This window comes from Aphelocoma coerulescens, chromosome 10 (genome assembly GCF_041296385.1).
Source record: "Aphelocoma coerulescens isolate FSJ_1873_10779 chromosome 10, UR_Acoe_1.0, whole genome shotgun sequence".
Lineage (NCBI taxonomy): Eukaryota > Metazoa > Chordata > Aves > Passeriformes > Corvidae > Aphelocoma > Aphelocoma coerulescens.
In genome coordinates this window covers 18,256,048-18,284,029 of record NC_091024.1, presented here as the reverse complement: position 1 = coordinate 18,284,029, position 27,982 = coordinate 18,256,048, and the positions used below count along the sequence as shown (strand labels likewise).

General features: G+C 37.7%; 2 protein-coding genes across 5 annotated transcripts in view; one reads left to right on the top strand and one right to left on the bottom strand.

The window, feature by feature from the left end:
• Window positions 1–765, bottom strand: part of TMEM266 (transmembrane protein 266) — an 84,192-nt gene extending 83,427 nt beyond the window's left edge. The window contains exon 1 of the mRNA XM_069025723.1: window positions 681–765. The gene's annotated coding sequence lies outside the window, so the exon portion shown is untranslated. The remainder of the gene's footprint in view (window positions 1–680) is intronic.
• On the top strand, window positions 764–27,543 carry NRG4 (neuregulin 4). 4 transcript variants are annotated; one of them, XM_069025733.1, is made up of 7 exons: window positions 764–845; window positions 4,576–4,749; window positions 5,757–5,811; window positions 9,759–9,852; window positions 18,123–18,272; window positions 21,996–22,075; window positions 22,172–27,543. In XM_069025733.1, exons 3-7 carry the CDS (start codon window positions 5,802–5,804, stop codon window positions 22,186–22,188), a joined length of 351 nt encoding a protein of 116 aa, XP_068881834.1. In that variant the 5' UTR covers window positions 764–845; window positions 4,576–4,749; window positions 5,757–5,801; the 3' UTR covers window positions 22,189–27,543. The 4 variants fall into 4 exon arrangements, 3 of the variants coding, with proteins under 3 accessions (XP_068881834.1, XP_068881833.1, XP_068881832.1); XM_069025732.1 differs by lacking the exon at window positions 764–845 and adding an exon at window positions 2,217–2,291; XR_011154136.1 differs by lacking the exons at window positions 764–845; window positions 4,576–4,749; window positions 5,757–5,811 and adding an exon at window positions 9,437–9,512 and having other exon boundaries at window positions 22,172–22,263; window positions 22,608–27,543.
• The last annotated feature ends 439 nt before the right edge of the window (window positions 27,544–27,982 follow it).

Below are 27,982 nucleotides of genomic sequence, written 5' to 3'. Positions count from 1 at the left end.
AGCGCGGGGAGCCCGCCGGGCCGCCCTGCCCGACCCCGGGGGCGGCGGGGCGTGCGGCGGCACCGGGAGGCGGAGGGAGCGGGGTCCCCGCAACGCGCACGGCCACGATGGGGCACAGCACAGACCCGCTCCCTGCGCCGGAGCACGGCACAGTCCCGCCGTTTGGGCACGGCACAGACCCACTGCCCGCGCCGGGGCACGACAGAGTCCCGCTGCCCGTGCCGGGGCACGGCACAGACCGGGGCTCCCCGCAGATACCTGTGGTCCCGGGGCTCCCCAGACGTACCTGCTGCCCGCGGCACCCGCGCCGCCAGCGCCTGGCGCGCGCCCCGCGCGGGACCGGCGGCCGCGCGAGGAGGGACCTGGGGACGGCCCGCGCGCGATCCCGCGCGCGCCCTCCCGCCGTTCCTGCCGGGTCGCCTTGGAAACGCGGGGCCGGCGCGCGGGTCAGTCCGCGGTAGCGGAGGGGGCGCGCGCGCGCCCGCCGAGCGTCACGCGGGCGCGGCCGGGCCAATCGCGGCGGCGGGCGGCGCGCTGTAGTACTACGGGCCGGGAGGGGAGCGGCGCCCCCGGCCCCGCCCCCGTCGGGGCAGCGCAGCCGCCGCCGCGACCCCCGGGCCGGGCCGGGCCGCGGGACCCCCGCGCCGCTGCGGCAGATCGCGACAGAGCGCTGTGCTCACCGTGCTCTGTTCCGTTCCGTAGAGGCCGGGATTACATAACGGCGCCGGAGCGAGCAACTGCAGGATTACACCATGCGGATTAGGGATTACGTTGATTCAGCAGATTGTCCTGTGCATGTCTGAGAAAGATTACACCAGCAGAGTTAAGAATACCCGTTTGCTGTGGTAAGCTGTGGTTTAAGTAGAACAAATTAACTCAATACAAAATTAAATGCACCAAAAAAAAAAAAAAAAAAAAAAAAAAAAAAAAAAAAAAGAAGTAAAACACCCCAAGGTTAAGAATGTGTTTTAAATGGACAAAATAACAGAGAGACTGAAATTCTGAAATTCACGTTTTGACAATTACCTCCCGTATGCCGTGGAACAGCTGCTGTTACCAGCAACCAGCTATTACTGCTGGATGATTTTTTTAAAAAATCAAAATCAGTATTATGAAGACTAGTTACACTTGATTCCTGATGACTGCCACGTAAATATCTAAAACTCTTATGGTATACATTTTTAATAACTCAAAATTATTTCAGTAGCACTGGTCTATTTTATTATGTCACCATATGCTAACCTGTCTCCTTGTATGTTAGCATGTAATATGGATGTTTTGAGTTACTGGATCTGAGATTACTGACATTTGAGAGCTGACATTATGATGGACACTACATCTGCCACTGAGGTATAAATAAAAATTAATCATGCAGAGAGACAAACTTTAAATTGCATTAATTTCAGTTGATTTCTTACAAGAGTTAGGGATGAAACATGGAAGTGTAAGTGCCACAGAACAAATCAGTAAGCACACAGAAAGAAAGAACAGAAAGAAACAGTGGGGTTTGTTTTCCAAGACTGAGAGTGATTTTTTTAATGCAAGTGTCTTGTAAGATTTATTAATTCCCCTCACATAAGCACACACAAGCTTGAGACTGGAATCTCTATCTCAAAATTACAAATTTGTAGTATGACTACAGTAGTTCCACTTGACAGAAGCCTCAACTTTGTAGCTTTGCCAACATCTGTATTAATATCTCATACAATAGAACTCGGGTTTCAGATGGAAATTTGCAGTTGGTTGCAAGCTACTTAGGAAATTCTGGCAGTGGAAAGTTTTCCCTGAAATTCACTGTAATGTCTCAAATTTCAATTTCAACATCATGACAAGAGTTTTACCCACTGTTTTAGTATATAATTAATCCTAGACATACTTCAGTGGATAAAAATGAAAATGCAAACCTAAATTTTTGCTGTAGGGATTTCTAAGATAAGAGGACTCAATCATTTGTTTTCATTTCAGAAAATTGAAATGGAAAGAATTTTGAACAACTGTTGACAAAAAAATTACCCTGTCAACCAAAGCACGTTGAAATTTGTGAGCTATTTGTCATCTGCCTTTGCTTCCTGCCTTTTGTTAGATTTTCCTGATACTGTGGCTATCCCATCCTAAAAGAAACTTCCACTGTGTAGATTTGAGTAAATTGTTCTTATACAGACTTGTTATAACATCTCACCTGGAATTCTTCCTCATAGAGATCCTCCTTTGTTTCAGGCAGTTCGATGGATTTTTTCTGGTGCCTGATGATTTTCTGTGCTCAGATCAGTAATGAGCTTCAGACACTGAAGGTATGAGAAATTATACCTAGGTGAGAAAAAACAGACTCCTTTTAACAAGACTTCAGGACAGTTCCTGGCTCTTGGAAAAAGTAAGAGGTGTAGACTACTGACTGCTTGACAGATATCAAGGACGTCTCAGAAGGCAATTTATATTTAATCAGCCCACTAAGCAATCTTTGAAATTTTTCCCCTTCATTGTTTTCATGACACAAATATTTGAGCTCACTATTGGGGCAGAATGAGATTTGACCTTTTTTGATTTTTAGAAAGAATGCATAATGCAGTAAAATCCCATTCTCGAAGACAGCTGTAAGGTGCAACTTAATCTAAATGTACAAACAATGTATATTTGAAATAGCCACATGACTGAAACGATCTTCTTTAATTTGGGGGAGAGTTTATACAGAGATTAATTTTAAGGGTGTTTGAATAGCAAAGATCTATAAACCAAAACCCAAATCATTATTCAGTGCTTGCTTTTTATCTGCCAGTGCTCATTAAGACTTACAGGTACTGTGGATACTTAGGCCAGCTAACCAGTAAAAGTATACAAGAGATTCTGATTAAAATAAATGGGGAGTAAAGCACACATTTAAAGACAAATCTAATGAGTTCAAGACTTGTTTCAATATATCTCAGTATACACATGTGACCTAACTTTAATGTATAAACATTTCAAACAATGCATTACTATTATTAATATCAGTTTAGATGACAAAAATGAGGGGAAAAGGCTAGAACTGATAAGATTTTTCAACAAGCTGGCACAGAGCAAAATAGGTTATATTTTAAATTTCAGATTAAAATACTCTTAATTGGATATACAAAGTAACCTTTCACGAACTCACAAGATACATGGAAGATAAATATTTGAGCATTCATGCAATTGGATTTTTAGTTTCTGTGAGCTACATCTGCATCTAGAGGAAGACTCAGTTTGGAAAATGCAAGGAAGGTGCACAGATGATCTTTGTGTTTCTAGTATGAAATCAGTGCACAAAGGTGTAAGCAAGTTAGAATTGAGTTTAGCAACAATTTCTACTGTAGTATTTCCTTTTCTTTAATATATAATCTTATTTTCTAATGAGATAGAGTATCCAATTTATTCTTTTTAGAACACTGATACGTACTTGAACTTCTATTCAGAGTGCAAGATCTCAGAGAAAAACATCTACTTCTAAATACATGATTACCTAATGATGTACTTTTCAGTCTTAAAAAAGTCAAAACTGTGAATGCTGTCAGCAACATCTCTTTCAAAAACCCAAATTATGATACTTATTATCAGAACTTAAAAAATAAAGTTATGCTTACACATTGGTGAAGAAGTATTTTTACTCCCTCCTTTTGCCACCCCCTATTTCCTTGAATATGCAGGCAACAAAGTTTGAAAATAAATAATTAGTAGTCCCACAGCCTTCCTCAAGCTGTCTTGCTCTCTGCGCTCAGCTTATGTACAATTTGTCGTACATGGAACAATTAGTCCTAGTCCCAAGAGAGCCGATTAGTTGCATAGCACATCCATTTAACACATACATGCAGTAGAAAACTGTCAGCTTCCCCTAAAGGATTTTCTGCCAGATCACTGGATTTAAACATCTTCTGAAAAAGTTAAACTTGCATCAGGAGCAGCACCAGGGATAGCGAAGTGCATACTAACAGTAGGATGAAGGAAAGGAGATGTGAGATCTCCTTTCTGCAGTAGCAAAACTCAAGGTATTTTTTCAGTTCAAGGATTCATATCCTAATTAAATCTGGTACAGGAGCTAGTCTGAAATTTAGGTTATATATCCTGTTTATATTTTATGAGAGTTATTGGATATTATAGAATTTTGTGGAGCTCTGTGAAAAGGGAAACTAAATGAACTAGGACTACTTGCTCCAATAAAACACAAATTTAAATCAGATTTTTGATGCCAGTGTAAAATATATGTATGATACAATTTATATGTACTACATTATGTGAGTATTTTGAATTCAGCAATAAACTCTAGTACTGCTAACCCTAGAAAAATATGCAAGTGATCCTGTGAGCATAATGGGGTGTTACCCTTATTCTGTACTTGGCCCCTGTACACGTTTGTCTTTGTTGTAACCTCACCCATACTGCACTATATGTAAATTTGAAACCTTTTTAACAGCACATATAGAATCCAGATCTTGACTGCTAGAAAAACGAATCTCCAGGATGATTTATTTCTTTTTAAAACAGGATTTTATTTCTGAAGTGACTCCTGTTCATTTGTTTCTTCGTGTCACATGCTATGTTAATTGTTCCTGGTTCTGTACACAGAGCAAAGCATATCTGTGAACCAGATCAAGAGGACGCCTTTGGGTGGGGACCTTGCTGTTACGGCCCAGTATCACAGGGAACTGCCATTTCAGATTTTCTTGTATGGACAGGACACTTAAAAAGCTAGAGAAGCTACCTGAGGTCCCATGAAAACCAGAATAATCTACTTATAAAGTAAGTACAAATGCATTATACCTTATGAAATGGACCTCTACAGAAAGTCAGATTTCTGTTAGTTAAAGCTGCAGTATAGGCAATTATTTCTCATAAAGCTGATAATTTATTTTATTTGATCATTTAATGGGGAAAAAAAAAAATCTTTCTTCCAGTATGGGACAGTTTGCTTAAATATTTACTTTGCGTACACTCTGAAGAAAAAAAGAGCAAACATGAAAAAATAAGATGAAAAACATGAAAAACAGAGCAAACATGAAAAAATAGACCTGTTCAGTAACCTATTTGGTACAGTAAACCTTGACTATACCTAACAAGAAAACGGAATATAGCAAGGTTAGATGGTTATAGAGTTGGCATGTCTACAGATTAATTTTCTTTTAGCAATGTCAGGTGAACATCGGTTTCTGTCCAGGCAGAGGATTTCTACTGTAGATTTTAAAAATCATTGTACAAGTTCTGGTAAATTCACAGCCTATATTACTAACTTCACCTGACATCCAGACATGAGGAACACTCAAATGAAACACATACTCGCCCTGAGAAATGACAAATTAGAAAGTTCTTTGTGGAATGCAAGAATTCTACTGCCAAGATCTTACCTGAGTAATTAGCAGTCTGAGGAACGGTTCAGTTGTGTGCACTATCTTTCGAGGTGCACGTGTCAATCTAATTAGCTATGCAGAATCAATCAGATTGCCTAAATGCATCAGATATTAAAATTCTGAATAAATATGGCAGTTTGAAAAAAGTATTTATTGTTTAAACATGCTTTAGTGTGAAGTTAGTTTTATTCTGCCTTCAGGGATCCACTAACTTGACAGCAGACTTGAATGTTTGCCATTAACTGTGAATTAATGGAACTTACATATAACAGTACATTACTGTCAAAGTGCAACAGATGTCTTAGCAGAAACACTGAAAGTTGCATTCCAATAGCTATTTCTTCAGGGGAAAAAGACACCAGGTTTAAAAATTACATGCTTAATTTACATGTTTGTCTTTAGGTGCTGTTGCCTCTGACCAAGAACAAAAATTGTTGTTGGAATAATATGCGAACAGGTAATTTCTTCCAAGTCTTTACTTGGATACATACACAGATATAATTAGAATTCATTAAAATTGCATTGATTTTGATAGGTGCCACTGGGATTGTCACAACTGCCCCATCGAGCTGCTATCCCTCACTAGTTTACCAGCCAGTTGTACAAATTCTGTAAGAAGATATTTGCTTTGATCAATCCTAATATGTCACAGTTTGTGATTGACTAGTGTGCAGTCCAAAGTTGCTTACAAGTAAGGAAGCATGCATCAGCCCCCTTCTATTTTCTGTCAACATTTCCCACTCCTCTCTCTTCCTTTTTTGTGTTAGCAGTCTAGTATTTTAGCCTCTGGACTAGGCAAGACAGCTGAGTCAACATGTGAATTATCAAGGCTGGCTTGGCTCTTTGGGGCTAAGATGGTGTTGAGCCTGCATTTGTTTTTTCTTAATAGTCAAGACAGTCAGGTTACAAAAGTTTAAATGCACACAGACTAGATAGTTTAGGGACACAGCACTGTACCAGCTACTAGGAAGAAAATTAACTCTATCCCAGCTGAAACAAGGACACCTGCATGTCCTCAAAAAGACTAATTAGGAGTAAGTGTATTTAGAAGCTGCTATTACCTCAGTCAGTTTTAAGTATTCACAGTCTAGCATTAGAAAGAACAACCTCGTTTTATTCCTCTTCGCTTCATCCACCAAAATCCAACTTTTTAAAAAAGTAGCTTGTGTGACCTACTTCTCTTCAGTCTCTCACATAGAAGGGGGTATCAAAATGTACATGTATATGTTACGTACAACATACATTGATAGAGTTCTATTAATTTCAAAGCTATATCTTTTGTATTTTTTTAATTGCCCATCATCACTTGACTTGTTAAACTTTTCTATCTTGATTATGGAGTCTGACTGTAGTATACATTTGACTTTCAAAGCACACAATTTGCATTTTTAGATTAATATAATGTATTAACTTACCTCATGAAAAATCATAACACATTCACCAATGCTAATGTAATTGGGTTTTGGCTTGTATTGAACCCCTTTTGATTCTGCAGGATACTCTCTTGCATCACGGAGTATAGATTTAAAGGCATAAACGGGTGCTTTCACACTTTCCTGTCCATAAATACAGAACTGTAGCTTTGAAATTTGCTGCAAGCTACTGCATTTCAATACAGTAGGCGTGGAGTACAATAATACCTATTTTTGTATTGTAGCAAATTACAACTTGTTAGTAGTATTTTTTCCTAGTGTTAAAGCTTCCTGAATTCTCTTTTATTGTCTTTCATAATTCTAATATCTACTTTATACTGTGTTACTCTGATAGTTTTAGTAATTAGTAGCAAAGTATTAATACACAAAATAGAACTAATGAAAAGCACAACTGGATGGAAAAAGGGGCACCTGATCTAGATGGACATAGAGGTTTCTTCAAGTTTCTCACTACTGCTAAAATTAAGGTTACCGTTTTTCCCTTAGTATTGGAAGAAAAGTCTATTTCTAGAAAGAAATAGCCTATAGAAAAATTGTCTGTAATTACAATCAAAAAGGTTTCAAAGGCTTCCTAGGCACTTTTTGTTCTCTCTCTCCACCTCTCTCACTTTTCTTTAATAGACCTAAGAGAAAGTGCCTGAGGTATTTTGCTAGAACAGAAATGTCTGGTTGGGCTGCAGAGCTGGTCCTTGATACAAAGATCACACCTTAACAGTGTTCATTCTCTCAAATGTCCCAAAGCCTCAATGACTCGAGGCATTTAGCTTTCTTCAGTACTCTGCCAGAATGCCAGTGTGGTACAGGTCTACTTCTGCATAAAGATGAAGAAAAGAAATAGAACCATAAGGCAGGATTTTAAGGAGGTTAGCAAATTCTCATTAATTCTCATGAGAGTTTCTTTGAGACCTTTCCACAAGCTGTTCAAAAGGATTTTTCTGCCGGGCCTTCTATCATCTTACTTTTCCATCTGGTAGAATTTCAACAATTAACCCTCTCAGACACTTAACAGAGTTGAGAGTAGGTCAAAGTTGAGAGTTTTGTTTTTCTCAGTTGATTCTTTAAATTGTATAGATATTCTGATACACTGTTGATGTGTTCAGTGCCCACTCTTCATTTAAGGAAGGATGTAGCTGTCCACTGAATTACACTCTCACAGGAGGTCTACTGTTACATTTGAATAGAGTAAAATCAAATAAGTTGTAGTTCTTGTTTAAAAATCTCCTTTTTTTTCTCCTGTTCCCATTTTATTCCTATTGCAGTGGTACAGTTACCCATACAAAATAATTTAAAGTCTTTTAATTGTGAACTTGCAGTAGACAAGCACAGAAAGCTTCAGAGTTAAAAGTAAATTTCCATTTAACTTCTAACAAGGTAGGACAGAACACACATTTCTGTGCAACAAGGTCAAACGTGAGCAATCTTTCCAGCCCTTCTCCCCTCCTCCAGCTTCCTAATTTATCTGCACACAGGCAAGAAGGTCCAGTTACCATTTGGATGCTGGCACTTTGATAAAAGGAACATGAAACTGAATTCCTCTTGGGCCGAAGGGTATAACTGTCTTCATCTTAAAATAATGTAAGGGCTTTACTCACACTCCTACATCAGTATGCTGTCATAGAAATGGAAGAATGTGGAATTGCTAGAGCTGGCCTAGAGGAGAGCAGGATGCACAATGGTTTTGTTGCAGAGAGGTAGAAGTAGCTGAGCATTTCTGCCACTCTTAGAAAAGCCAGGCCTATTTTAGATACAAAGCTGTAGAAGGTCTCTCTAGGGTAGAATGTCTTACAGCCACACTTCTTACTTTTTTTTTTCTGCAGGAATAAAGGGGAATCTTAACTCTTTTTCTTGAAGGACAAATAAGAAAACTAAAATCTTGAGTCCTCTTAACTCTGTGTTATATATTCTATACATGTCTTCTATACATAAATAGTGACACAGCAGAATTCTTGTTTTCAGAACTTCTGGGAGAAATTACAGCAATAACACCTAAAGTGTGAGGTAACACATGATTCTCACCCTTGTGATGTCAGAAGACTGCTCTATTTTTGTTTTGATTGAGATACTGTGGTTTCATAAGAATGAAGAAATATATAAAAATATAGATGCTTATATATGAAATGAGTTACTGATGCATTAAATCTGTCATAAATCTATTCAGCCCAACTTCCAAATTTAGACTGCTTTCAGAAAGAGTGAAGTGGTACAGTTGGATTTGCTTTTTTAAGCACAAAATGGACAAGTGCTGCTACAAGTGCCAACATTAGTGTCCTGTATTTGGGGTGTTATTAGAATGCCTAATTATGTTTAACACATTAACAATTCATCTAAGAAGCCTACTGAGTTAGGAAAAAGCCTTTTTGAGATCTGCGGAAATTATACTGTAGCCAGCAATCCTCTACATAAGTCACTGCTTGCAGGCTGTCTCCTGGTTTGGCCATTGAGAATTGGGGTGGGAAAACCTGGTGGTGTCCCAGAGCGCTGTAATTCAGCTTTAATGCAGCCCAGACCAGTCTCCGAATGTCTTGGCCCACACCTGAAACTATTCTGGGTGCATCTGTACTGACTGACTCTCCTGCAGGAGCTAGTTAAGCTAAAGATAGTTCATGCTACTGCAACAGGACAAACCAGAATTCACATAGGTCATCACGTGAATCTTTGTACTCACTATGGTGAGTGGTCATGAAAGGCAAAGGAAGTGATGGAAAATTCAAAAGTGCCTCTCACTGTAAGAGAAAGTTCGATTTATTAATCTAATTTAGGTGTTTCATGTCAAATATGGTGATAAATTGGTGATCTTTTCTGCATATTGTTACATGAAACAGTTCTGCAAAATAGTGCTCTGTGTTGCTGGCCTGGAAGGAAAGACTATACCTTTTTTGTTCATAGGGTGGGGTTTTTTGTGTGGTGGTTTGTGTTTTTTGGGTTTGAAGTCTCTATTTTTCTCAGTGTTTGTTTTGGTCTTACTTTTAAGATCATGAAGAACTCTGTGGCACCAGTTATGGATCTTTTTGTCTAAATGGAGGGATTTGTTATACGATTCCTACTGTATCCAGTCCCTTCTGCAGGTCAGTGAAACTAAAGTTTGTGTGTTTAAATATTGGACAGTAGCTGTCTAAAGATTATGTCTCCATTTTGTTTCTTTAAGAAATCACTGCTAAAGCATTGTTTAAAAGAAAATACCAATTAGCTATTGCTCACCTCGCTTACAGAGACATGACAATATGAGAAAAATGTATGTATACTTGGTGTATATTTGCTTGGCAGGTGCAACAGTATTCAGTTACATATGCATTCAGGATTATATTTTGAGCCACATTTCCTCATTACAATACAGAAAGAACAAAATACCCTTTGCCTCATCGAATATAGACTGTGGGAAAGGCATTCAGAAAGGCAAAGTACATTCCCAGTTTTTCTTACAAATTAATTATATTGCAAACATTTTTGTAACATAAAATGGACTAACCCAAACAAAATGCAGAGACACAAAAAATAATATAATCTATTAAGGGGGAAAAAAGAATGTAACTCAAGACTTACTGTGTTCTTCGAATCTTGCTGAAATACTCAAAGGGCAGCTTCATAGTAACAGCCGAAGACTACTTGATAAAGAAACATCAAGGCAGCAAATACAGGTACTTCTTACACCACTCTGTAACAGAACCATTGTTCCTTTTGAAGCCCATGTAGCAAACTGGAAAGGAAGCACTTCCTGGTTTCACATGAGGATACATTTCCTGCATAAATACTGCCCTATCTTTTTATTCTTTGATTTACCAAGACATAAGATGCAAAATAAAACTCTATTTTTCATGGCCCTGCATTTACTAATTCTGAGTTATCATTCATCAAAATTAATTATGGTTGATATAATGGGTTTGCTTAACAAAAAAATAGGCATTCAGAGAAATATTACATACACTTAAGGATATTACCTTTTTTTTCTTCCTTGGCAACTTCTGTTCCCTCTTCTGTCTTGAGCTACAACTAATGATAACTGGATAAAACAGTTGAAGAAGGAAACAACATATTTCCCCAGATGCCTAATTAAAATATTACTTGCTTTTATTTGGGACAGTTCAACTTAAAACTCAAGCATGTAAACTCATTTAGTTAGACAGGGAGAAAAGAGGCAATTTTGTGGTAAATGCTCATTGGAAAATATACACAGCATATCACTGTCATTGTTCAGTGTCACAATGAATCAGATCCAGAAGTGAGATTAAAGCTCTGAAGTGCTGTATGATGATGATTTATTCTAACTGCTAAACCTTGCAAGCTTATGCAATATAAAATGAATACTACACACACAAAAAGTATAACATTTTGAAATACATGTTGTTTTTTTCTAGAAGGAATCCTGTATTATTGTACATAAATGAAAAATTAATGATTAAACTAAATAACAGCAGTTACACAATTTCAAAGCACCCTCTCAACTACTGCTGGACTGTGTAGCAAGGAAGATAGATGTATTTGATGCAATAACTATAAATATGAAGTAACAAATACTCAGAACAATTCATTCTTCAGGAGCACAAACTAGTCAGCATAGATAATTTCCACTTTAACAGCTCCAAATGAAGTAATTTTCAATTCAGGTACTATAGGATTTTATAATCTGCTGAAGAAGAAAAGTAACATCTTAAGAGCATTTCTGGTGTACTCAGGCAATCTTGTTGCATTTAAATTATCAACTATTTTTTTCTGTATCTAGTGGTTGATTATGAAGTTAGATGGGTTTAAATAGCAGCATTCTATTTAAGCACATCCTCATTCTAAGCATGTTCCTTAATCAGTCAGAGAAGGCTAATTATAGATGAGAAAGGTTTTGTTTACACACAGATTTCTTCGTAATCAGCAGTGATGTGAATAGAAACAACAGAAAAAATGCATCACTATTCAGCAGAATTCAGAAAATATTTGGTGCTTTGGAACTTCATGACTGGCACCATCACACAGTTGCGCAGTTTCTTTGATGAAGGTTTCTGCCAAATCCCACCCAAAGCTCCCCAGTATTCTCAAATGATCATCTCCCACTGAAAGAAAACTCAAATCACTTTTAGAATCAAGGGCTGAATGACTGTTAATTAAAAGGAGGAGATGGAGAAAGAACAGACTAGCAAAGTGTAAAAATACCTTAGAACACATTTGCCTTGACATGGTACTTAGTTACACAAATGTGTTGAGCTAAGCAGTTAGTCCAGATTACCCTATGCAACATCACTGGAATTAATTTCACCATGTGACTAAGAAAAATCCATCATTCTTTAGAACTATGTTTTTTAGCATGATAACAAATTAAGAGCTGCTGTTTACCTTTGGAATTCCAGTTATTTTTATCATTCAGAAACAGATATATACAAGGTGGAGATTTAATATAAACAAAACATTAGTTGACCTCCCCCAATGTGCAACAGTAGCAGATTTTAAATACAGCTAACGTGTTAAAACATGAGGTTGCTCAGCTGCCATCTTCCCTCATTGCCTTTCTAACAATGAGTTAATGTTCTCAACAGCAAAAGGCACACCTGTCACCATAAACCAGATGAGCTTCAAACCCAGGAACACTCAAATGAACTAAATAAACAGGAAGCAGGACAGAGAAGGATGGAAAAGCAGCTGTCTCAGGTGTATCATGAAACACACGGCTGAAAGGTGTTTGCCTCAGCACTTGATGCACAGCTGTCCCATAATCATTAACGCATTGCAGAATTAAGTGAAGATTTTGGTTTCTGAGGGGAAGCTCTGGTACTCCCATTTTTTCTTACACTTGGCAGACTTCTGAGGGCATTCTTTGTGTATTTCAAGCAAAATACAGATGGTATAAGACAACACACACAGAGCTCTTCTTCAGAGGGCAGTACACACAAAAATTACCAGTGAATGCTCTCCTTTTGGGAAAGGGATCATACTCTGCAGAGGGCTAAGTACTGCAAGAGACACAGGCAAACCTTGCAAATTCCTCCCTGGAATTCCTGTCTATCTTTTCAAGGGTATCTCTGATTTTCCCCTCCTTTGCTTCTATCCTAACAGAATCTCTCCTCCACCTTTCCTATGCTAATCCAGTAAATCCCATGCAAATTCCTTCTACCACTATGTGTATACTCCCTCTTTGCCTGGCTCTCTACGATGGGCCCTTCATTCCCCATTTCAGATATCCCCACAAGTCATACACTTGCTGTGCTGTCAGCCTTCAGAATATGCACCCTGCAAGTTACCAGGAAAGGGCTTCCCACTCATTTGAGTTTTTCTTCTTTCTCTGCCTCCAGAAATACACTTTCATGTACCTCAGGCTCTTCTGAAAACAAACTGTCCAATTAGTATTTTTCAAGTCATTTTTAGCTCGAAAGGTAGCAACAGAAGTTAGAATACACACCAAAAATATAGCTAAAAAGAGTCATTAATTAAGATTTATTTTTAATGGGACATAAAATATAAAATGCAACACTATCTTATGTGTTTGAAAGCTATCAGTAATCAGAATTAATATAACTGCCAGATATGGAAAAGCTTGCCATATAAACACATAGCTAAGGGACTTTTAGGGAAGAATAACCCATTCTTTCAACTTCTCTCCAGTGGGAACATTTTATTTTATTCTCTGTGTATAGAGAGTAACAGTTTTGAAACTCCTCTAAATGCAAAACTTTTTAAAAAGCTGCTTAAATGTCCAGTTAACTTTGCCATTGCTTATTCACTTCTGCTTTAAATTCTTTTTCATACTTACTAGATGTTCTTGGAGCTGATTTTGAAGTTATCAGCCATGTGATCCGAATTGCATTGACAAGCAGATAATTTCTCAGCTTTTTCTGCTCAGAGCTTTGTATTTACATGCAAATAGTTTTCATACCAAGAAGTATCCAGGATTTTCCTGACTAAGGGAAGACTAAATGAAAACTAAAGTTAACACCCTGATAGTATAACGCAAAACAGTGAGAATCTGTGTGCATATTTGACTCAAATTGTACTTCCTGCTTTTACAGTCTGTCAGATACTTCCTTATGATGTCCACCTTAGAGTCTGGCAAAGGAAGAATCTTTACCTTCTTACTAAATCACAATGCTATAGGATCATTTCCACTGTCCCACAAGCAGCATCTCAAAGGAGACAGCAGTAATGCCTGTGTTACTGCAAGGCTGTTATGCTTTATGTTTTAGTTACTAATCAGATTGTAAAGGATCAATGTAATTTCAGACCTGCTGGTCATCTCCTGACATCTTATCCAATGCAGTCAATTTTCTTCCACCTTGCATTGATGCTGACATGATTAATACCCTAAGCTGAAAGATTCTATGGATTTCTTTCCATGTGCTGGTGTTTTGTCTGGAGCTTCTATAGTACTTTTGTATACAACAGTTAAGGCTGGCTCGTGTCATCTGACAAGAGGTGTGGGTGTGTGTGCACATGTGTGCAGGCACCTAGGAAAGCAGAAATCTGGATGCTATCTGAAAGTGGAAGGTTTTAGTCACAGATTTTCCTCAAACATTGAAGACTGCTGTCTTTCAACTCCGATTGAATTAGAAATTCTAGAGGGGGAAAGACATTTTGTCCATTTTAAAAATCGACTTTGGAATGCTGCGTAGTAGAACCATTTAAAGGCAACACCGGGGACGTGCAGAAACAGCAGGTTAACAGCCTGCAGGTGATGTGCAACACCAACACCTGTCCCAGTGAACACAAATTCAGTGAGTGTAACTTTCCCTTACTACAGCCTGCACCAGACTGCTCTGGGTTTTGCCCCAATTCATTCAAGTGCAGCTGCACAGTGCCTGCCATGTCAACAACTGCTCTTAACTTGTGCTCTACTTTTAGGCATCCGTTATAAACAAGATAAACTATGAGTTGCTACTGGCTTTTAAGGCTGTGTATAGTAAGACTGACTGCCTCTAGGAGACACTATATAGACACCATCATTCTGGATTATGTTCACAGCCCACATGCTTGTTAGAGACTATGTTTCTGTCTTGCTTGCAGTCACTGCATATGTAACTCCACTGAAATTATTAGAGCTCTGCTAGTGCAACAGGATAAGCATGTCTTCTGAGTGAATTCTGTTGGGGAAGATGAAACAGGAAAGCCTTATAAATATGATTGCCTGACAAAAGATTTTGGGAATATGAAAACTATAAGCGACATCAAAATGAAAGCCACCTTTGAGATATAAAGTCTTAGTTACTGAACAACTGGAAAACAATGGTATAGCTGACTGAAGGTAATCCCCTCTTGATTAGACAATACCCTCTGCTTGCAGACAGGTCCAAGGGTCAGAGCAGACCCTACTAGCTCAGCAGAAGGGGTCCAAGGAGTAGTTTTTAGAAGTTAAAATATAACACTCTATGGTAATGTAATAACTCTTATAGGCTGTATGTAAATGCTATAGGATTTGTACCTTGTATTAGATTGGCTAGTGAGAATTAGAATATTCAGTATACAGAAGATGATTTATTGTATTGTAACAAGGACCTCACTCTCTTAGCCCCTTGCTCTTAGCTCTTTACTCTCTTGCTTTTAGCTCTCAGCCCTTAGCTCTCTTGCTCACTCTCTCTCCTACACCTTGGGCCTGCTTGGAGCTGCAGCTGGCAGCTCTAAGCAGTGCCCTTGTACCCACGCCCTTTGCAATAAACAGCGTGCTCCAAGATCTGCTTATAGAGATCTCTCGTCTCCGTCCGTACCGTCAGAGCCCCCCCTGCAGAGTTTCCACAAATTCCACTGCTAATTACTGAAGTCTGCTTAGTTTCTTTCTCACCTATTTTAGCAAAGGACTTGCAGAAGAAACCTTTCCTGGTTGTCTTAAAGCATCAGTTGCTTCTATCTTTAACATAGGCCTTTACCTATTTGTATATCAGGAAAGGTGACTTCATAAAAGCTTGTTCAAACCAATATTTGAACATCTGGATTTTCAGAAACGCCCTAACTGTAGCACAGCTTGGTCTCATTAGCTATACTTTTCTTATTTAAATGTAACCCAGAGATACCTCATCCTAATTTTCCTGTTTCTATGAAAACCTACATAATTTTATATGACAGCATTTTCTACATTGCATGGAATCACTTTCAGCAAGTGTGTCAACAAGTCAGCCTAGAGAAAGTGGATGGGTAGTTTTGTAATCCCTAATGCATTGCTCACAGTTAAACAGATACTATCAAACTAGCTAGTCATGTTTCTACAACTTGTTTTTGTTACAACCAGGCAGAATTAATAGGTTCAGCATCCAGGATGTTTTAAGTTTGGCATGTACTTTTTTAGTATAAGGTTTTTTCTCTTTGCTATAACCTTGGATTCATATCACTGTAGTTTTCCCCTTATCATCTTAGGCCTTCAAGCTCTTTTCCCTCTTACAGACTTGTGACTACCTTAAGCATCTGGGTTCTGTTTTCTGTTTAGTAGGAAGTGCTACAATCTTAGTGACCTTTTTGCTATGCTGTCAACACATTCCCAGTTTTTTCCTACAGTCTTTTGCAGAACATGAATACAGCTTCCATGCACTGTTCACACCAACTCACTCTACTGTATCACAACAGTTCAGTAACCCCCATCCTTTACCTGATCCTGTATGCAACTCTCTGCAGCTACGACTGTCTTTTCTTCCTCCTGCTTCATTTTGTTCTTTAGGGTACTGACTTATTCCCTTTATACTCATTCTTTAGAACTTTTCCATGAGCCTTAATTTGATGCCAAAACCTTTTTTTTCTTCCTGTATCATTTTAGCCTTGCATTATTCTCCAGTTTTCATTGCTATTCAAGAATACTCCTATGAATTTCTTATTCCATTTTCTGTCCCTGTTACTCTATTCAGCTCTCCAAAGCATTTCTCTCTCACTTGCTAGAGAACAATACCCCACTCAAACTACACTTCTATTCTTAAAGTATTCTACAGTATTTCAGAAATAGGCCACTGAAAAGCCACTACACTTAAAATAAATATCTGGAACATTATCTCAAGCAATCAGAGCAGTCTGCCTACCCTTGCTTCTCCCAGCAGTGAAACATCATGACTTTGAAAAGTCTCAGATTGTCCTTAGTAAATGGTGTCTATTTGATCAGTTGTGTAGCTTTAATATATGATGATAATTAGATGTCTTTTTTTTGTGTCTAAATCTTCCATTGTATTTCCAAAGACAAAGAATTAAAATAAAATGGGTAATAACTGTTTGTGCAGTGGTTTAGGCTAGCAGTACTGAAATACTGGTCCATAACCTACAGAAATTGTAGTGGGAGTCACATCAGGCATCGTGGCAAAAAACTCACAGGGATCCTTTGGTCTTAGATATGCTAAACATTCTTCTTCTGGCAGTTCCTCCCTACTCCACCTTCTTATCCATCATCTGAAATTATACCTTGCAGCTGCCAATGGCAGTTGAGAACTTCAAGTATGTTGCAGAGTTTAGCCCATTTTTCTCAGCTGGAGCCTGAAATTGCTTATGTCACCGATTATTATGACTTCAGTGCCAGAAATAGCAAGAAGGAGCAAGATCTTTAGTAATACAAATAGAGAGAAGCAAATTTACATATATAAAAAATACATGCAGAATGTAGATATTAAAAGAAGTGCTTTCCATTTTCTGTAATGAAATCAATTCCTTAAGAAAACTTAGCAGAATAAGTGCAAAATACATAACAAATGAAGATTAGTTTAGCTTCAACCTACCTATTTTTGACGGAATATGAATTACTAAACCATTAATTTTATTTATTTTTAATAAAATATCATACCATTTTACCATGGTAAAATACCATATTCATTTTAATCCTTTCTTCAGAGGAAATTTCAGAAGCTCAACACATAAAATAAGCATAATAGAGAAGACTTTTACCTAGGTCTCTCCAAGACGGGGTTGTTCACCAAGCGTGTAACATATCCTGGCATGAATTATTACACTGCATAAACTACTTTCACAATTTGAGCTGTACTGTGTCTCAATTAATTCCCATTTCCTTGATCTCTTTAGCTGACAGTACTATCTTCAACAAAGGAAGCCAGAAAGTTACCCGAAATGGGGAAAAGAAAGCATGATTACTGTGTGAGAACCAGTGGGATGACACAGTTAACACTAAAGAAGTAGGCTTAATTTATTAATTCTGTCAGTGATAAATATAAATATAGAAAAGCAGTATGGACCAGAATGTAAACTTGATGCCCAGCATGCCTAATTCCCTTTGTTCCACAAATATGAGGTGAGAGGAAATTCTGTAAGGAAACTTGCTATGAAGCAAATATAACCTTTGAGTTGTGTCATAACTGTGTCATGTTTTCTATCCAGAAGAAGCCTTTGTGCTTTTCATCATAGACGACAAGCTACCATCTAATCCAAATACAACTTGGTTTCCCAGGTGTATTGAGAATTACACAGGAGCTCGTTGTGAGGAAGTTTTACTGCCCAGCATCAAGTCCCAAACAAAAGGTGACCTGTTTGCAGCTTTCTTGGCTTCCCTTCTTCTTCTAGGAGTTCTTGTAATTGGAGCATTCTACTTCCTTTGCAGGTAAAAGTGATTCATAAGGCTGAAGCTATTCAATCAAGTAGAAATTTCTTCTGGTAATCATGTACTAATTATTTGAATGTAAAAGTATGTAATGAATTATCCATAAGGTTGTATGGTTATTCAACATAACGAACGTGGATGTCTCAACTTGTTGCTTGTAATATTTACTTCCTAGCTTGAAGTTTTCTCGGTGTCATTTCTAAGCTATTACTTACAGTTGCTTTGTAAAAAATACACATAGTACACCCATATCTGAGATTTTACAGTCTATCTAGAGTTAGTGCTAACATTTTAAAACATTAGTCTACCTTATGTTGTCCAAAGACTGAGAAATAGAAGTAAATTAACAAAGTGCTTAGGGATCAGAAACTGTTCCTACTGAATTGGCAATCAAAGCAATTGGTGCCATTAGCTCCTAATTCCTCTACCACTCTTGGTCTAAAAAAGAAAACTAAGGAAAGAATGAAATTGAAGAGTACTTCCAGGCAGATGTTTACTAGCATTTAGGACAAATCAGAGAGCTAATTAATTTGTCCAGGATGATCCATGTTTGAGTAGAAGGAAAATATCAGTGCTAGACAGCAAGTGGTGCAGGGTTGGTTTTAGTAGCATTTTAGACATATTAGGACTTGGAATGAAAACACATAAGCAGTTACTGGGATAGAGGCAACTATTTGATGCTGTACATCTATAACCACACACCAAATCCAAACAAACTTATCATTTTCATCTGCAATGCAAGTCAACTTCCTATGTCCCCTCTTTTAGAGTACAGCATTTTTTGTAAGAACTCATTTTGTCATATACCATTAATATGTGTTTATGCGTGTCTATGCCTGTATAAGGCAACTAATACTCCCTGTAATTCTTTGCCATCACCGACTTGCAGCCTCTTTCTTTTCTCCTATACTGCATTTCTCCTTGGTTATGATAACCAAAGGTTCTTGCAATTCTGTTCTTTGTGATCCCATGGTCACGTTGCCAAATCAACCTTTCTGATCTGTGCCTTTCAATGAGCGACCTTTGGAATAGCTGGTGTAGTTTTACCTCAGCTGCTGTCATGGAAACCCAATGAATGCCAGCTTCTCCCACAGCTGAATGTATTTAGAAGAGATAGAGAGCATTTAATAAAAAACTTGGTATAAAAAAAAACCTTGTTGTAAAGGATACCCCCCACATTAGCAATTTTAGTTAAATTAATCCTGCTTAGTCATGGAATGCCACAGTGATTGTTTGCTAAAGAATATTTGCAAATTACTATAAAGTTATTAGAACAAAATACAGCTTTAACTAACTTAAGAAAAAAATCATTCAAGTCTCATAGAGATACAGACAGTATTTCTTTAGAAGTAAAATTTTCTCTGAGAAAAGGAAAAAAAAGTCTTCAGAGAGTAATGCGTTAAAAGATCCCTTTTCTCTCACATACAGTAAAATTAGGAGAAAGCTGGAGATAATCTGTTGAGTTTTATGGTCCAAGTACAGAAGCTTAGAGTGACAGCAATGACAGGTCTGTGCAAGTTCTTTTATTAGCTGGAACCTCAACTTCTCTTTACTCAAGCTTTACCTAACTGGCAGAACAAGTAGTAGTGCCTCTTTATTAGCAAAATAAGAAGGGCAACAACTCAGTCATAACATAGTTGCCCTTGAACCCTATCTTATATACCAGACTAACTTGGGAAATCTCATAAAACCATTATCAACTTCTTTAGTACAGATAAAAAAATCTAACTGGCTAAAAATTATCTTGTCTTACCTTTACACTCCAGAGGCTGATGTAGGATGATCATCTGCTAGAGAACTCACCAATAAATGAAACACTTTACATCTGTAAGTCCTTATCTCTTGGCTGAAGCGACCAACACGTGAGGAGTCTCAAGTGGATACTTTAATCTACTCCCCTCTTTTCAGCTGAGTGAATGAGGATTATTGCTAAGAGCTGTCATTAATCTAGACTTTTTTCCTCAAACTTGATGTATCACCTGTATCTTAGAAGAGGGTGGAACTAGGGCTTACAAGGGTTAGCTGAGAGGTTGCATTATCTTTGATTTGGCCTCCTGACAGGATATATTAAGTTTAAAATGTTAAGAGACATACTGTGCTAAAGTTTCCACTATTCCACTTTATTAACAAAGACATTTGATTCACAATCAGAAAGCAGGAAGTCTTTTCCCTGACACTGTGTTAGTAAGCCTTTCCATGGCTCTTTCAGCAGAGGGTTCTAGTGGGGTTTTAGTATAAACAGTAATGTAATCTGGAGGGGTGCAGAAGAGGAGATACTAATCGAAGTTCAGGGCAAGGAAACTGAATGCCTAAAATGATACATCAAATCTTTTGGAATGTAGGAACTTAGTGCTCTACTCTCTTGTTCTATATCATCACTTGTATCCCCCTTCCTTACCAAGTTTTCTTTCGCTCAGGCTTGGGGCAGATTTGGGGACCAAGCATGCGCAAGTGCACTTAATGCTCCCTAGAAACAAATCCATTCAACATACAAGGGTGGAGATAAAGGGTTTCATTGCTCTGCTTATAAAACTAAATCATAACTAACGGTGAAAGTAATCCATGAAAGAGTAGGGCTGCATATGAAAGGTCTGGGTGAACAGGGGGAAATAATTCTCCTTTTACATTTAGCTGAGTCATCACATTTTTATCAGCTGATGATTTATTTTTTCCAATCTGCAGAGTGCCTGGAGGCAGGGCAAATGCAGATCTAGCTGCTCTCCATCTAGAAACACCCCCTCCACCCTCTCCAACAAACAGTACTGATAAGCCTGTCCTTCTGACATGGGCAAAACAGGAAAGGAAGTGTACAAAAATCCCTGCTATTACACTGGTACTGAGGAACAAGTGGCATATTTTGCTTCCAGCAATTCACCCATACGACCAGGTCCATCTGGTCTTCTTCCTCCAGAAGCATATTGTACGAGGGTTACTGGAAGAAGAAGAAAGGTAGCTGATGAGAGTAGATGCCACGAGCCAGCTTTTCTTTAAAAGCTATAGAGAAGCCTAAATGCCACACATATAGCTCAGAGGAATAGAGCAAACCCTAGGGAAAACTAAGATAAATCTGCAATTCATTTCTATATTTCATCGTAAGTGCATGCTGAAATGCCAAACTACCTGTAAGGTAAGTGTAATATTGATGAACAGGAACTCAGCCAGCCAAAACAACAGAGTCTAGGAATAAAGCCATTTAAGCTGTCCAAGACAACAGACTTTGTGGAGGTGTTACATCACCACAGGACACAAACTGGACAGAACAGAGAATAGCTCATGACTCTTCTCAAGAGAGCAGATATCTGATTACTATTAAAAGAAAGGAAACTAGACAGCAAGTGATCAGCTCCATTTACAAGATTTGCTTCTCCTCAACAAAGTGCGGAAAATTTCACATCATTTCCAAACACTAAGAGAATTGATAAATAATTACGTGCTATTTACTAATTGTTTAAATAAAGACCTGAGAAATCAGACAAACAGGAACATTACCTTCAGGAGAGAAGCCATGTAGTTCCAAATACTGTACTGCCCTCTGTTCTTCTCCCTTGAATACATGCTTCTCAAAATCAATGAGTATTAATTAGAAAGTAATTGGAGAAGATCTGTGTCACTTTTTTCAATGGAAACATCATTCCATTAATTTGTCTCTTCCCTGATAACTTTTTTCACTATTTTTTTTTCTCTCTCTCTCTCTGTTGTCTCTTTTTCGTTTCTTATGGTCAGGAAAGTTTCCATTCCAAGGACAAGTTCTTCAGAGTGTGGTGCCAACCTAGTTGAAACTACAAGCAGCAATGGCTGCGACAGTGAGTACAGTTTAAAATTAAATGACCGGACTCCACAAGGAAAGTGGGAGAGGAAGTTTTTTTTAATTAAAGTCACGTGTTTTGTTTATTTTTCAGAAATAACAACAGCATAAAGCATTAGAGTGGAAGAATGGTGGGGAAACAACATGCAGAGCAACCCTAAGAATCTAAGTTGTAGAGGTGACATGGTAAGCAAGATGAGAGAAGAAAGTTGACTGAAATAGGAGGCTAACATGTTGGAGAAGACTACATCTAAGACATAAACAGCTCCACTTAATGGAGTTCCTATGTATTTTTAAAGCTGTATCAATTATACAGGAATCACTATAATTTATGTTTGAATTCTGTAAGATTTTTTATGGTTTTCAATAATGCACAGGTAGATGCATGAGATAATTTTGGGTTTTACTACATAGGAAATATATAAAATACAATAATTTTTTTTTCACTGCACAGAGAATATGAGATATCACAGGGTTTTAGCATGAGGTGATACTATGAACTTTTGATAGGGGATTTTCATTTTTCACAGGATTTCCCCAGAGGAGCTGAAGAGTCTTGATTCAATAGTTTGAAAATTGATATTTGTGATACATGTCCAGACTTTGGCTTGTTTCAGATACATTTACCAGATGTAGGGAGAAAAAACCCTGCCTTTCTCCCAGCTAATACTTACTTTTATTTTTTTTTTCTTAATTGTAAGACAACATCAGCATGAGGTACCACTGGTAGTTTATTGACCAGCTTCCAGGCACACAATTTTAATTCAAATAAAAGGGAAATATTAAGAAAAGAGATTGATAATGGTTAAAAAAGTTTTTTAGGCAGAGTTTGGTGTACATTCCTAATATTAAGCCAGACATCCTCCTTGATAGTTTTTAATTTTGTCTGGCTTTCTTCTAAAAATCTCACTACCGAGGGAAATTTAAACCTTACCTTAAATGTTCCAGTTGATATTTCAGATAGCAAAAGTCAGGAATTTTGTTCATCAGGTCAATTTCTGACACAAAATACTATCCAGACAGGTGTCTTGGCTGAAAAAATGCTGCCCTCTCCAAAGATTGTTTCTTTTATTCACATAAGCATCTGTTGATCACACTAATATATGATACACCATACTTTGGTCCCTTACAGGATTCTCTTACTCAGACAAAGAGAGGCCACCTGCCATGGTCCATGTCTTTTTTTTTTGCCTTCACAACACAAAGAGAATGTCTGGTTAGTCAGAGGCATAGAAAATGTGAACCGAACAATTTTCTTTTCAACTTACTTCTAGCACTGGAGGCTGAAATCAGCAAAAATCAGATATGTTACCACAATGGCTAATTACCAAGCAGGTCATTATATGGGATTTATAAGGTTGTACTGAAGGGAAGATTAGCTGAGAAAACTTCATGAATTGAAAGGAGAGAAAATGCAAACAGAGCTTTCTTATCTCTGAAATAAACAATCTGGAGATGTGTAATAACAAAGGTGCACCGAAAATGTTGAATAAACTCCTATACTAGGATGTCTACTACATGCTCTAGTGTCAGAAAAAGCAGTGTGTACTTTTTATCAGTGTAGACAAAAGCAGAGTGGGACAGAGAAGAAAAGGCACGTGGCTACAGTGCATAAGGTGAGAAGTCAAAGAGAAATCATGTTACAATGGCTACTAGAACACAAACCAGAAAAATTCATTACCTTCTGAAAACTCCTGTCAGAGAGGTCAGAGTCCAAGTTAGTGTTCAGCATGTGAAAAAAGAATCTGAGAGCACCAAATCAGGTAGAGGACCCGATCCAGAGATTAAGTTATATAAAGCACTAGAAGACCACTTTCTCCCCAGATTAACCAATCTTACATGTTATTTTTCTGGACTTCAAATCTTTAGCAGATAAGCTGAAGGAAGCTGATAATATTGTTTTAAAGGCTAGGAAGGATAAAAGTTGTTTTTCATCACATAGGGACATGCCACTGTTGTATAGAGAGTTCAGGAGATGTGTAGCAGTACTGACAGCTACATCAGAATCAGCGTTACCTGAAGTACTTTGCACAGCCTCAGTGAAAATTAATCAGAGATGACAGTTGTTAGATCACTTTGCTGTGTTATTGATCATGAGACAGTCAGACTTACAGTTTGGTATACTGTCTCCACTGAAGAAGGAAAAGGCTTGTGGTCATCTTCAGTGGCAGTTCAGGGAGGAGCTACTAATAGAAGATAAAGAAATAAATGGATTTAAGTTATTCTTTAAAAACTCTTCGAATCCTCTCAGCTTTCTAGACAGACGTGGAATAATTATTCATTGTTACTGAGCTTGTTTGCATTATTTGGGAAACAACTGGTGCAAAAAGTAGGGCTGAATAAACTAACCCCATGTTTAAATGCAAACAAGCTGACTTATGAAACAGTGTTATCTGTGAAAGAAATGCTATCAGCAATTCAGACCGCCTCAAACCCATTGCATCTGGGAACATTTCGTGTTTTAAAATAATTTCAGTTCACAAACTTTGTGACTGTGATGTTCACATCAAAATGAGATCAGGCTACAAATTCATTTTAAAGTGGTCAAATGCCACAGAAAGTACAGGATAGTCAACATTATATATAATTTAATAAAATAGCACAACACTCTTCAGCAATGATTCCTTACAAAATTAATTAAGTAGTCCTGTGAGCAATAAAGTTAAGGAAACTCCAGTTCCAATGGATCAGATCTTGTGGTTGGTGTCACTGGAGTCTTAAAAATTATTTCATATTTATGAAAGGGTGAGTAATAAGGGCTCTCTCCTGTCTGACTCCCATTTTCATGAAACAGAAGACCTCAGGTCTTTGAAACTACCTCTCCACCAGTTGAAAGGTTATGTAGGGAAGAAACTGGAAAAGACAAATTTCCTAAGAAACTCCATTACTATGATTACACAACACTCTATTATAGTGTTATGGCAAAAATTCTTTTATACCTGGGGTTCATGCTATCCTGCCAGAACCTTGTAGTAAAAGTCTCTTCATAATATTGCAAAAACCTTTTGATCACTTGCAGAACTGACAGCAATTAGCAGGAAATCTCTTCATAGACCTAAGTAGGAGGTTGCTTATATGTTACTCAATATGTAATTGTTTTTCATTAGCAGCCCAAACAAACACTGGAACAAAGTCCAGTTAAAGAAGAAAGTCAAATGGCTTTTCAAAGAAAAGGAGGATTTCTCTGTGCTACACAGTCTTTTGATTTATAATGTTAAATATTAGGCAGAAAAACCAACAGAAGTCTATTTGGTAGCACTCCCCATTTTCAAGATCATTTCAGTGTTGTGCAACCTCTTCAAAATTTACTACACTAAAAGAAAACATTTTCCTTCTGGCCCTGAATTTTTGAAGAGCTGTAGAGAGGCTCTGATTGTGTAATGCAGTTTTTTGAAAATGGAAAGCCAAGAAGAAAAGTGGGATAGAACTTCTCACAACAGAAATGGTCATTATTCTGTGTAACATTATCTGCTTATGCTTAGCCAAGTCTGTTCTTGCTTTCCTGGTGACTGTAGCCTGTTCAACATAATCTGTATGTAAGGCAAGAGATCCATTTCATGATAGCAGAGTAGGCAATACAAACTGTGAAAAACCAATAGTCAGGTTGCTGCTCAGTTCCATCTTTGACACTGATACTCCACTTTCAGCAGGAACCATTTCTAGAGCTAGATAAGGGCATGTGAGCAGAACCTACAGCTGCAGAACCTGAAATAACAAGATACTGCTGGTTTTATCCCCCAAATTAAAGCTCACTTTTCAATGCACCTCTATGTCAGTTTCTGTAGCATTTGAAAACTCTTTTCTCAGTGTATATTAAAAGAGACTGTTTTCGAATTATCCTCTCAATGCAAGTCATTATTATCTCATCTAAACTTTTGTGCAGGTAAACAGTGGGCTGTAAAAATCTAGGTGAGCATCTACTGGTAGCATTTTTAAGAGGGCTGGGTCACTTGAATCTATATTGTACATTCTCCATCACAGAATTCGCTGCCGTGTCAAACCACTCAGTCATTTTCACCAGTTCTGAAGAGTCTAGGAAAGTTCCTCTTTTGAGGGGATTATTGTTTGCTGTCACTGTTGCCATTTGACAACTCAGCTGAGTTTATTTCAAAAAAAGCTGTTTCTAACTCTCATAGCTGTGAAAATTTATCATGGAAAGGTGACGTGACCCACTACTGACTCAGTGATGTGGATCTTCAAAATATTTATTTTGAGAATTTTGTGCTACCTGCTGATCTCAGGGAAGATCTACCTGTGAAATGTAATGATGACAATTTATACATTGTATTTTAAAAGCATTTAGAAGCACAAATCCCAATGATTTGCAAATAAATTTTTTCTCCTAAATTATCAAAGGACTTGGAAAAAAATCTAATTAGCTATTTCTCTGCTAATAATTCTAATAGAAATATCCAGGTGATACCACTTCCAAGTAATCCAAACCTGTCTTAGGCATTTCCTCTGAGTTTCCAATTTCTCACTGTAGCTGTATGTTCTCTTTTAGAAAAATACCCCACGTTGTGCTGAAGTGCTGGTAGGCATGAAATAATCAATAAAAAGGGCCTACAGTGTTTAAACTTGTATTTGTTTGACCTAAAACAGTCATACAGGACCAATGCACACCACCAGCACAAGTGAGTTTGGTTTACCTCACTGCATGCCTTGGAGCCTACATAGTTCAGAACCCCCTCAAGGCTGATCTGGAGTCCTGCTGAAACAGCCTCTTCTGGAGCTTGTGTCTGGCTGAGAAACGGGCTTAGCAACAGGAAAAATTTCAGATGATAGACTCAAACAACTGTGTTACCTGCATTTGTGTGCAGAACATACAACTGTTGTATTAAGATTAAAAGGATTTTAGAGATCCACAACAGATTCATAAAGTAAAAAAAAAAAAATCTTCTCCACCACATAATCATGAAAAATAATCCCAGTGGAGGAAATCATTACTTTCTTAATGTTTGCAGAGTGCTCAGAGAGTAAAAGATATCCTATAAAAGACCATTTAACTGTACACTTATGATCTTTGTAACTTCTAACTATGCAAACTTCTATACCTCAAATGTTATTTTTCTGTTATCATTCTGTTGAGTAAAACAGAAGTAGGTATCTGAATGACAGATGCTTTTTGCTTGTTGTCTCACTGGGACAAACACCAGGAAACTTAATTCCAATTTCTGATACGAAAGCTAAGAACCCCCACCACAAAGTTACTTCTAGTAGAAAGAAGTTCTCAATTTTTAGAAAGAAAAATATAAACTAAGAGGGGGTAATAACACCAAGTGAGTTTTGAGGTAAATTTTAAACTAAAAATTAATTCATAATCATATGTAACTATTTGTTCTTAAAAATTTTGCTCCTCTTTATCAATTTATTCTCGCTTAATTACAACTGCATGTTACAGAATCATCCAATCATGAGGATACCTTTGGATAGTAACTTTAAAATAAAAGTTGCAGTAATAGCTTTATGTTTAGTAGTTCCTACTTTGGTCGTGTGAGTACAAGGTTATACATCAGACTGCTTGCCTATTATTTTTTGTGCTTTGGAAACCTAAAGATCAGTTAATTGATGCATCAAGAACAAATGTTCAGCAAAACACATTGGAAAAAAAAATGTCTTTACCTTTTGTCAGCAAAGCTATCACTCCTTCCTGCAGTGACTTTGCAAGTTTTACTTTTTTCATAACAAAACCAAAATCCAGTTGTGGTCACTTAGGGACTCTATTCTCTTGTTGGAAACATGTTACTGTCAGCACTGTAACTGCAGATAAACCTAATCTTTAGAGCAGTCCTGCTATTCACATTTGCCTCAATTGCTGAATACTTATTTAACTAACTTTACCCACTTCAAAACCTCGTGCTTGCTTATTTTGAGTGACAGAAGTATAAATTTTGGCACTGCAGAA